Source organism: Lycorma delicatula, chromosome 13, assembly GCF_047948215.1.
Source record: "Lycorma delicatula isolate Av1 chromosome 13, ASM4794821v1, whole genome shotgun sequence".
Taxonomy (NCBI): domain Eukaryota; kingdom Metazoa; phylum Arthropoda; class Insecta; order Hemiptera; family Fulgoridae; genus Lycorma; species Lycorma delicatula.
The window spans coordinates 34,523,973-34,536,349 of NC_134467.1; the positions used below are offsets into that span (position 1 = coordinate 34,523,973).

The window sequence follows — 12,377 nt, forward strand, 5'->3', positions numbered from 1 at the left end:
ACAACAATGTATTGCCCAAAATGGACATCACTTGCCGGACATAATTTTTCGTTCATGATTAAGTAACAAATGGTTTGATTTAACAAGTGTTTCAGTACCAATAAAACTTTTTTAAAGTAAATATTCAATTTTTTATGATTATTTTAAAAACATCCGGTTCCCGTGAATGACCATAGGAGAAGAAACTATTGATAAAACTGTTTAAAATTCTTATCATTTGGGATACTAATCAAACGATTGAACAAGTTTTATAAATCGGTATTATTATTATTATTATTATATTTTTCTTACCATAAAATTAAAATCATTATTACGTATATATGAAGAATTATTTTCTAAAGAAAATATATAGTTTGTTGAAATTTTTCATGATAAAATTAAAAACATGAAACTAACATAAATCACAACATCAAAAATTATTAAAATTTTAACTTACCTTTAATAAAATCGACAGCCATTTCCAAACCATACGTATCCTTATCACAATCATCCAAAATGTGTGCACCAATCTTAAATTTTACATCAGGACGATGATTTAGAACGTCCAGCGTATATAACATTGCTTCTAAAGCTTGAACACCACCTTCTGGCATAATTGGGCCACACGTAACCGTTTCTTCTCGTTCATGAACCATCATAAGACCACCCAGTATTATCTCACCTTCTAAAGTAGCTTCCTTTTTAATTGGCCAAATCTGTTTATCTTGATTATTTAAATTAGTTTCAACATTATTATAACGATTACCTTCTTCAACCAATAACATTTTATTATTATTTTTAACCACACCCCTTTCATTATTATTTAACCAATCACTATTAGCCACGCCTATTTCTTCACTATTTTTAACCACGCCCTCTTTAGTAAACGACCAATCATGATATTTTCTCATTGTATTATAATTATTTTCAACATTAACACCATCATTTATCATTGAATAATCATTATTGTTCTTATAACTATTACTTTTAGTATCATTATCTGATAAAATCTTTTTATCGATCAATCTATATGATTTATAATTATATATTGATGTTCCATTAATTAAATCGATATTACCTTCTGTTAATTTATTATTTTTTATATTATTCCATGTTATATTATAATAAATTCTATTATTATAATTATTTTCATTATAGCTATTTAAATTTTGATATCGATGATGGTGAAAATGATGATGATGATGATGTCGAAGATTTTCGAATTGATTATTCTTATAATTGTTAATATTATATAAATTGTAATAGTATATTTTTCTATCGCTTTTATTTTTATGCCTTATATTAGCATTTATTGGTAGATTTAATATAAGTATTAATATGAGTACATATTTTTTTACGAAATATAATTTGATATCATTAATTCGACCTAATAATAATTTACTACGTTTCATTTTGATTCAATATTGTTATTTTTATTTTATTTCGATTCATTGTTTATTTTTTTATTTTATTTTATTTTATTATTTTCATTTATATTATAGCGTTTTGTATTATACTTTATTATTTTTACTGCGATGTGTAAATATTTATTTATTTATATTTTTAATAAAAATAATTCTCGTAATATTTACACATGAATGAATATTACATATTACATTATATATCAATAAAAAATATGTATTTACATTTTATTTAAAAATTGTTCTTTTACGTAAACAAATTCATTTTATTAATAATGTAGTCCTTATTTATTTATTTTAGATATAATTTAGTTAAATGCATACGTAAAGAAACAAATCATCGATTAATGTCATTATTTTACACTGAACTGTAAAGTTTTTTTTATGTCATTGTACACTTACATGTTTAATCGATTAACACAAAAAATAAAAATAAAAATAGAAAAATTATTCACACACTGGTAATATTTTACGTCTCACAACCATTTTTTTTTTTTATAAATGATTCAAGTTTTATACATTCATAAATATTTAATAATAAATTCTAATTTCATTCAACTAGACACAATATAAAATGTTTATTTTTACAAATAGAAAAAAAAAATCACTCAAAAGTAATGTTTTTGTAATATAATTAATATTTTAACGTAATCAAATAAAATATAGCTATTGTCTATAAAATATTTTAATTGTTCAATTTTTTTTTTACAACTCACAGATGTCACTTTTACATTTTATTTCAATAAAACACTCACAAAAGTTCTCCTTAAATATATTTATAAAATATCTGATAAATCAAAATTAATTTTCTTTATATAACTGTTCATAATGATAATGAACTGAACTGGTTTGTCATCTAAAAAAATATAAAATAACACATTAATATTTAATTAAAAATAAATATAAATTATTTTTAAAACATAACCACGGAGTTTGTTAGAACTTCATCGGTAAGAGGCGACGAAGTCAACGAACTACGTTTACACTTCTAAACATGACCAAATCTAAAAGTTAAATGAAAATGAGGAAAAAAAATAAGCGTGAAAATATTATATTTCAGTTCAATTTGAATTTTTAATAAAAAATACTTTCAAAAATTCCTCGAATTTTGTTAGACAACGTTTTTTTTTTCTATTTGATGAACCGCGGGCCTCGAATATGTCATTTTATTCATTTTTTTAATGTACCTTTATGAATTGTGCTGCTAGATAGCAGCACTTGATAGTACTAGGAAGCGTACAAAAATTTGATAACGCACATGAAATCATAAAATTTAAAAGAAAATATACTACAGCTTATTTTAATAGTAATTGCTGTTACGTAAATGACAGTACTGAAGATGAAACAAATTTTCTTAATTTCCATCACTTCTTTAAAAATAAAAAAATAAAAAATTAGTTTACAAGAGTTTATATTAGTTTCATTTAAAAGGAAAAATAAAACAGAAATAAATTCCATTCGTAAAATCGAATTTAACGATAAAATTCGAGGGTTACACTTACAAAGTAATATACAAGTTTCCATTATACTAGTTTTATTAAAAATGGAAAAATATGATATGAAGTGAATGATTTGACTATCAACAAAAAAAAAAATTGGCCGTGAAATTCAATTTATTTTTTCTTAGACAATAAATTTTAATAAGAAATCTATAAGATAACAAATTTGTAATTCATAAAAAAAATGATCTAACAAAATGGAATGATATCCAAAAGAATTACAATGAAATTGTAAACCCTACGGTAAGAGTCTCGCAGATTTCATTTCTTCCGACCCACCGGGTTGATCTAGTGGTGAACGCGTCTTCCCAAATCAGCTGATTTGGAAGTCGAGAGTTTCAGCGTTCAAGTCCTAGTTATTTTTACACGGATTTGAATAGTAGATCGTGGATACCGGTGTTCTTTGGTGGTTGGGTTTCAATTAACCACACATCTCAGGAATGGTCGAACTGAGAATGTACAAGACTACACTTCATTTACACTCATACATATCATCCTCATTCATCCTCTGAAGAATTATCTAAACGGTAGTTACCGGAGGCTAAACAGGAAAAAGAAAGAAAAGAATTCATTTCTTCCGCTCAAAAATCAATAATTTCTGTAATATAAATAAAATTATTTTTAACAAATCATCACTGTTATCGAAAAAGAAAGACACTACATTTTTATTATCAAGATATCTGTTATTAATTTAGAATTTTCTTTAAAAAATATACATGCTAAATATATGTAATAGACAATAAATATACAATAATAGATGAAAACAATGTTTAAGCGTTCCATATAAACAAAAAAAAAAAAATAATAATAATTCTTACCAGTCCAATTTCATTTATATGAATACATATCACACTTAAATTAGGGTTCAAATACAGAGATAGAAGAACAATTGCTAACATGTACAGGAACCAAACAGCAACAGTATTAATTGAAGAACATAAGAAAGAAGCCGTAATAAGAAAGGGAGTCCGACAAGGATGTTCCCTATCTCCGTTACTTTTTAATCTTTACATGGAACTAGCAGATAATGATGTTAAAGAACAATTTAGATTCGGAGTAACAGTACAAGGTGAAAAGATAAAGATGCTACGATTTGCTGATGATATAGTAATTCTAGCCGAGAGTAAAAAGGATTTAGAAGAAACAATGAACGGCGTAGATGAAGTCCTACGGAAGAACTATCGCATGAAATTAAACAAGAACAAAACAAACGTAATGAAATGTAGTAGAAATAACAAAGATGGACCACTGAATGTGAAAATAGGAGGAGAAAAGATTATGGAGGTAGAAGAGTTTTGTTATTTGGGAAGTAGAATTACTAAAGATGGACGAAGCAGGAGCGATATAAAATGCCAAATAGCACAAGCTAAACGAGCCTTCAGTAAGAAATATAATTTGTTTACATCAAAAATTAATTTAAATGTCAGGAAAAGATTTTTGAAAGTGTACGTTTGGAGTGTCGCTTTATATGGAAGTGAAACTTGGACGATCGGAGTATCTGAGAGGAAACGATTAGAAGCCTTTGAAATGTGGTGCTATAGGAGAATGTTAAAAATCAGATGGGTGGATAAAGTGACAAATGAAGAGGTATTGCGGCAAATAGATGAAGAAAAAAGCATTTGGAAAAACATAGTTCATAGAAGAGACAGACTTATAGGCCACATACTAAGGCATCCTGGAATAGTCGCTCTAATATTGGAAGGACAGGTAGAAGGGAAAAATTGTGTAGGCAGGTCACATTTGGAATATGTAAAACAAATTTTTAGGGATGTAGGATGTTGAGAGTATACTGAAATGAAACGACTAGCACTAGATATGGAATCTTGGAGAGCTGCATCAAACCAGTCAAATGACTGAAGACAAAAAAAAAATATTACATTTACAGAAATAATACAATTCATATGATTATTAGTTGTTTAATACATGAAATCGGCCCGGTAAGAGTTTTTTTTCTTATTACGTGGAAAGCTTAAACACTGTTTATTTTTTATTATTATAAATATATATATCTATTTTCTATTACATATATTTAACATGTATTTTTTTTATGGAAAATTCTAAATTAATAACAGATTTTGATAATAGAAATGTAGTAGTGTCTTACTTTTTTAATATCAGTCTCATTTTGTTAAAATCATTTTTTTTTTATATTACAGAAATTCTTGTTAAGAAATATTTGAGAGACTTTTACCCTACGGTTTACAATTTCCTTGTAATTTATTTTTATTTAACTTTCTTCTTGTTATTCAATAACTTTGAAAAAAAATATTAATGAAAAAGATAACCATATTTTATTTACTAATTATTTATCTATCGATTGTTTACTGTAACCATTTTTCCAGCTATTATCGCGTCCGGGTGTGTATGTGTATTAAATTACTGCTATTGGCATGTCAGGCCTGCTAATTGTTACAGATGTAGTTCAATTTAAAGTGAAAATGTACCGGTAAATATGTAATCTGAAACAGACTCATGTAGACCACTTCTGACGTGTGGTTAATTGAAACATAACCACCAAACGCACCCCAGTATCCACGGTCTAGCATTCTAATCAATCTATAAAATTAATTGACTTTAGTAGGACTCGAATCTTAAAAAAGACGTCTTAAAAAATCAGCTGATTTTAGATTGATAAATTTAATCTATGGCGCAAGTTAATTACTTATATCATATTAATCTATGAAATTAAATTTTGCCAATTTAGAACTTTTTTAAAAATTAAAAAAAATATAATAAAAAATAACCTACTTGATTATGAGTAACCCTATTTTTACTTTTTGTTTTTTTCCTGTTTAACCTCCGGGAATCACCATCAGGTATTACATCAGGGTATGAATGAGGATAATATGTATGAGTATAAGTGAAGTGCAGTCTTGTACAGTCTCAGGATGACGACTACCAAGATGTGGAGTTAATTGAAACACAACCACCAAAGAACACCGATATCCACGATCTAGTATTCAAATCCGTGTAAAAATAACTCCGTTTACTAGGATATAAATGTTGGAACTCTCGACTTACAAATCAGGAGATTTGCGAAAACGCGTTCACCACTAGACCAACCCGGCGGGTTAACCCTACTTTTTCTTTATTTTACTTCCGGAACCAGTATTAGTTATTGCTTTAGACGATGAGATGAAGGATTTGTAACGTGTGTGAAAATGCCAAGCCTAACCGGGGATTTGAACCCGGGACCTCTAGACGAAAAGTCACGAGGCTCCCACTCGCGCCATGGAGGCGGAAAAATTTATTTATTTTCTGGTCCGGAGAGTATTTTAAAATTTTTCTGTACTTTATGGATTTATTTTTTTCTGTTAAACTTTACTCATTGTTTTTCGATTAATTTGGTAATTTTATAATAAAACTACATAAAATCCATTTAAATGTTCTTAGGCGTAATTATTTCATTACATATAAATTGTTTATTTTGAAAAAATTACATCAAAAAATAAAAACAAAAAAAAACGTGTTCTATATAAATCTATATAAATAAAAATATAAACGTTCATTTGTTCAAAATCTTAAATCACCGAAAGTTCTTCACCGACTACTTTGTCATTTTTACACAACAATGCATTCGAACACGCGCGTATTTCTACGTAACTAATATTTATATTCCTAAGATGTCACACCTGTGACAGGTAAACACCTGTTACATGCTCTGTTTAAAAAAACAGCGTTATCTGTTTGACGTAAAAGCAACACATGCTATATTAAATATTTTACGATTCCATTTCAATTTTTCCGATATGTGTGTCCGCTATAGATTAAAAAACTACTGGACCTATCTACGCGCGGGGAAAAAGGAAAAAAGAGAAAATACGAATAGAGAAAAATCGAAAAAGGTAAAAGGGAAAAAAGGGGAAAACCGCGAAAAGGGAAAAAACTGGGAAAGAAAAAGGAAAGTGGGTGGGAAATTGGGGAAAATAAATGTGGAAAGGGAAAGGGAATATGGTAAAAATGAAAATTGGAAATGGGAAAGGTAAAATGAGGAAATCGGGTAAAGGAAAACGGGAAAAGGAAGAACGGGTAAAAGGGAGAAAGGAAAGGTTCAATTTTGTGAAGTTCCGTAATGTTCATTTTGTTAATGTTTATCAAACTTTCAATTGTGGTCATTTAATCTAAATATATACTCAAATCTAGCAATAGCGAAGCACTGTCGGATCTGCTAGTTTTAGTATAAATAATTAAAAATCAGTTATATTAAAAACTATAACAATTGATTAAATTTGTAAATGGTTTACTTTAAAAATTAGAATAAAATTAAAAATATTAATAAAATTAATTATTGATGGAATTTTAAGTTATTTACTAATCGTATAAAATTGAAATATTGCAAGTCACATTCTTATAAAACAATTAGGGCACCTTAACTTATTTGGCAATCACTTTACTACAACTGATGTATATCGTCTACATTTCCACAAAACATTTTATCAAATTTTTATTTAAAACTTATTTAACATCACATAATTATTACGTATTAATATTTTTGTCCAAAATTAAATTAAAAAGCGGAAATATTTTCATATTTTAAAACTGATGAATACTTAGAAGTAGATAGATATATAAGTACGAATCTAAGTAATTACAAAATTTCTACTGTATTGTGTGTTTGAATTTTTCACTCCCTGTACGAAGTAAAGGAAGTATTAAGATCGCAAAAAAACTTGGGTTTTCAGATTTCAACGGAAATATAAATTTTGACCGTCCCTGAATCAATTTTTAATAGTTTTGGCGTAATGTCTGTACGTATGTATCTCGCATAACTCAAAAACGATTAGCCGTAGGGTGCTGAAATTTTGGAGTTAGGACTTGTTTTGGATTTAGGACGTTTGTTTTGCATCTTCCTTTTGATTGCAATCGACTTGATAAAAAATGTCATAAAAAGCCCAAAATCCAAAAAAAAGATTTTTGATTTTTTACTTAATACGGTAATAAACCCCCATTAAGCGATTTTAAACGGTACATCATAAGTGGTACTTATTTTTATTGGTTCCAGAGTTATAGCCAAATGAAATATTAATTTCTTTTTTCTTTAATCTCCAAGTTTGAAATAAATCGATCAACGGGGCCCTGAGTTATAAGACAATATACAGGATAACACATATACGAATGTACATACACACAAACGGGAGTCCGTCTGACAAAAATAGATTTTTTATTTTTTTCCTGGGATATATATAAATTATTTAAATTTATTTCTTTTTTTTTTGTTAAATATTTTTGTTTTTAATATCTGTAAGCTATAGAACTTTAAAAAAATGAATTTTTTATCGATTTATATATAAACTTTTCGTTTATATATTGCTTTAGCCGTAAAAGTAAAACTAATATTTATGTTTCTAAGGTTTAAAACCAATCGATTCAAGAATATTTTTAATTATTGCAGAATATCAAAATCCTACTTCAACTTCAGTTGTAATATTGAATTAAACACATTCACAAAATCACACACAGATAGAGAAAGAGAGAGAGAGAGAGAGAGAGAGAGAGAGATATTTAGGGAGAGTGTGAGAGAGTGAGAGAGAGAGAGAGAGAGATTTAAGTGGTGGACAGGGTGACGAATGAGAAATTGCCATTTTTTCTAAGGATATTTTTTGTTTATTTTTACAAGTAGAATCCGAAAAAGTATAACTAGATACTTCTAAAATACCATTTTAGAAACACTCTGTATATATATATATATATATATATATATATAAACACAAACACAACTAAAATTTGGTGTTTTTATCGAATTATCTAAGAAAATTTTAGATTCAATTTATTCAAGTATTAAAATCAACTTTGAAAAGATATTATATAAAATTACACCCTTTTTATTATACCACACAAAAAATAAAAAGTCAATGTTACATAATAATTAACAATTTAAATAAGAAATTATTTAGTTAATTATTATTTATAAACTAGTAATTTATTTTGAACTAAAACTTAAAATTATATTTCATTTTTAAATAAAAATATAATCAAAGAAATAAACGCATTAGTTAAATAAAAAAAAAAAATATATACCCATCAAATTAAAACAAGATAATATTTTTACTTGCATAAAATAACACAGGCATATTAATTACATCATTAGAACGTTTTTTCACTACCGAAATGCTGTGTGACTCATCATCAACTTGGTTAGTCATACGTCTTCGTTTATCTCCGCGTAGAATCGGTCATCATCGGTGTATGTGTATGACTAACGTATCGTATAGACTAATATAAATTCCTGCTGTTATACTTGTTTACAGTTTACATACACACAAACATACGTACGAACGCCACCCGCATACTTAAAAGATTTACAAAAGAATAAATTTATAATATAATGACTAATTATAATAATTCCAGTTAAATTAGAATATTAAACAAAATTTCAAAAACAACATTTATTTCATTTGTAAATACATATACATATTTATTGTCATTTAATTCCAAAAAAAATATTATCTAAATAAACAATTAGTTTTTAAAATTATGACAGCAAAAATGAATAGTTACTTTAATATTTATAGTAGTGTTTTTTTTTTTTTTTTTTTTTTTTTTTTTTACATAAGGATCTCATAAGTTAAACGATAACCACTATAAATATCCATTAAATAACTGTCCATGTTCGGTTATGAGATAACTGAATAAATTTATATAATAAATAATTCTAAATTTATAAATATAATCTAACCAAACTTAACGTGAGCTTGCTAACCTTCGCTCACTAGTCAAGGTTAGCGAGCGAAGCGAGCGTACGTTAAGTATGGTGGGTCTAATATATTTATTTATTTATCTCATAACCGATTATGGAAAAATATTTATTGTGATGGTTGTGTAACACGTGAGACGGCCCGAAAATAATTTTATAACAATTTTTAAATAAACAATTTAAATTCAAAATTTATTAAATATATTTACAATGTAGAGAATAAAAAGTTAGTTATGCTTAAAAAAAAAAAAAAAATTATATATTAATCCCAAAATAACGAAAACTCACACCGGTAAACAATTTTCATTAAAACTTTTGTAATATAAACCACCTGTTATAATTATGGAAAGGATTGCCACAAATCAGCTATTGTTACAAAATTTAAAATGATACTAACCTAGATTCCAAACTGATTGTAGTTTTTTCAACTAAATAGATTTAAACTCGTCTATTATTAGAGTGTAGATGATATTCTGTGGCTTTTTTCCTCTCTGATGGCATAATTGGATTCTCTATCGAGTAAAATACATAACAATTAACGTATTATAAAATTTATTTGTTTATTTATCAAATTACAAAAAAAAAATATTTTAAATATTTTTCCTAATTATAATTGAATCCGTAGCTGAGTGGTAACGTCTCGGCCTTTCATCCGGAGGTTCCCGAGTTCAAATACCGGTCAGGTACTTTATATACATTTTTATTTATATAGATAATTAACATTTTTTCGTTGATTTTATTCAATGATTCTAACTAATGCGCACGCGTATACCGTATTTCATTCGAGCTAGTATGGCGGTACTAGCGGATACTTTAAATCATTTTTTACACATTAAATATTATTTCATTTATTTAATAAATTCTTCGCGCCGTGGTTCGTGAGGATTGCTGAAATCCATGACAAAATAAACGTTCCATACGTTCGAGAGAAAGTTGGAAAATTATTTTCGAGGTGTGAGTCCAGGTTGGTTAAGTACAGGTTTATCATAAAAGAATGGTGCGGTTTTAGTAATTAATAAGAAGATTGTAGGGAAATTTCTAGAAGTTATATCAGTGAAAGCCTCCAACCCAAAAGTTTGTTTATCAGCAGTTGTAACCACAACGTCAGTTCTTGTATTGTTGTTACGGTGAGTTTAGTGAGTTACTATGTTCTCGGATAAAGACAAAGCAAAGTGTGTTTTATTGATGGGTGAATTAAAATCCGTAATTTTAGTTCGACGTGAATTCGGAAGAGATCCACCACACAAAAACAACATAACACGTTGGTTCAAAGGATTCGAAGAAACCGGATCTGTTAAGAAACAGAAATCAACCGGCAGACCAAGTGTACCAGACGAATCGGTTGAACTAATCGCCAATTAGAAGTCCTGGGAAGTCCATCCCCCGTCGAAGTGCCAAATTAGGTATTCAAAAATCAACAGTTCACAAAGTTTTACGTAAAAAACTGAAATTACACGCTTATAAAATCCAGATAATGCAGGAATTGAAACCCGATGATGGTGTAAAACGTTACAATTTCGCTGTTGAAATGTCGGACAGAATAAGTGAAAACGAATCATTTTTAGATTATATAATTTTTACAGACGAAGCTACATTCCATATGAATGGTTGCGTTAACAGACACAATTCACGAATACGGGGCTCTGAAAACCCACACGCAATTATTGAGAAACAACGCGATTCGCCTAAAGTTAATATTTGGTGTGGTGCGATGAAAAATCGTGTAATAGGGCTTTTCTTCTTTGCTGAAAAAACAATTAATGGAGTCGTGTATCTTGACATGTTAACCGATTATTGCTTTCCTCAGCCGGATGAAATCGAAAACATTAATCAACTTCATTTCCAACAAGATGGTGCACCCCCGCACTTCAATGCATCGGTCACGGATGCTTTGAACGAAAAATTTGGAGATCGACAGATAGGCCGGCAAGGACCCATACTTTGGCTTCCAAGGAGTTCAGACGTGATACCTTGCGACTTTTTCTTGTGGAGGTACATCAAAAGCGTTGTTCATACGCAAAAAATTCGTGACCTAAACCGCTTAAAAAATAGGATTAATGAAGCAATGACAACCATTAACGAAGAAATGTTAACTAATGTTTGGAGAGAAGTTTAGTATCGTTTGGACATTTTTCGAGCGACAAGGGCACACATATTGAAATTTATTAATTATGTAAAAAAAATGCTTGAGACGACAAATTTGAAAAATAAAAAACCTAAACTGTAAGTAATTCTGTTTTAATTTAAACCATCTTCAAAACCGCACCATTCTTTTATGATAACTCTGTATATTAGTTATCTCGCTTTGAATGTGGTAGACAATAGCGAGGACATTATGAGGTTAATAAGGCACGTTTACTGTTTCATTGCGACTATAAAAACATATGGAAAAACTAAACTAGTTTTCATAATTAACTACAATCTCTATTAACTTACCGTCTTGAAATTTAATATTCAACATTTACGGAACAAAATTACTTAATTGTTGTTAATTAATTAATTTAAACTTCAGATCCATTAGTGTAAGTATTGTTGGTGGCGGGGAATAATAATGTTGAATGGGTAGGTAATTAAATGGATGGGTGAAGTTAATCTATGTGTCTGTCCTGTTAGTTTATTTTGTCTAATTTTTTCCATAACCTGTATTTTAATTATATATTATTATTATTATTATTACTATTACTATTATACATTTAGAATAATTTTAGAAATTAGGTATCAGCTAATCTTCTTATTTATTTAATGATAGAACTTTTTTAGAATTAATAAAAGATTCATTCATCA

The 12,377-nt window shown here is 28.1% G+C and overlaps 1 protein-coding gene across 1 annotated transcript in view; it reads right to left on the reverse strand.

The window, feature by feature from the left end:
- LOC142334053 (metabotropic glutamate receptor 2-like) overlaps positions 1 to 764 on the reverse strand; it is a 794,082-nt gene extending 793,318 nt beyond the window's left edge. Inside the window, exon 1 of the mRNA XM_075381719.1 lies at positions 437 to 764. Within this exon, the coding sequence (XP_075237834.1) occupies positions 437 to 764 (328 nt within the window). The remainder of the gene's footprint in view (positions 1 to 436) is intronic.
- Between the last annotated feature and the right edge of the window lie 11,613 nt (positions 765 to 12,377).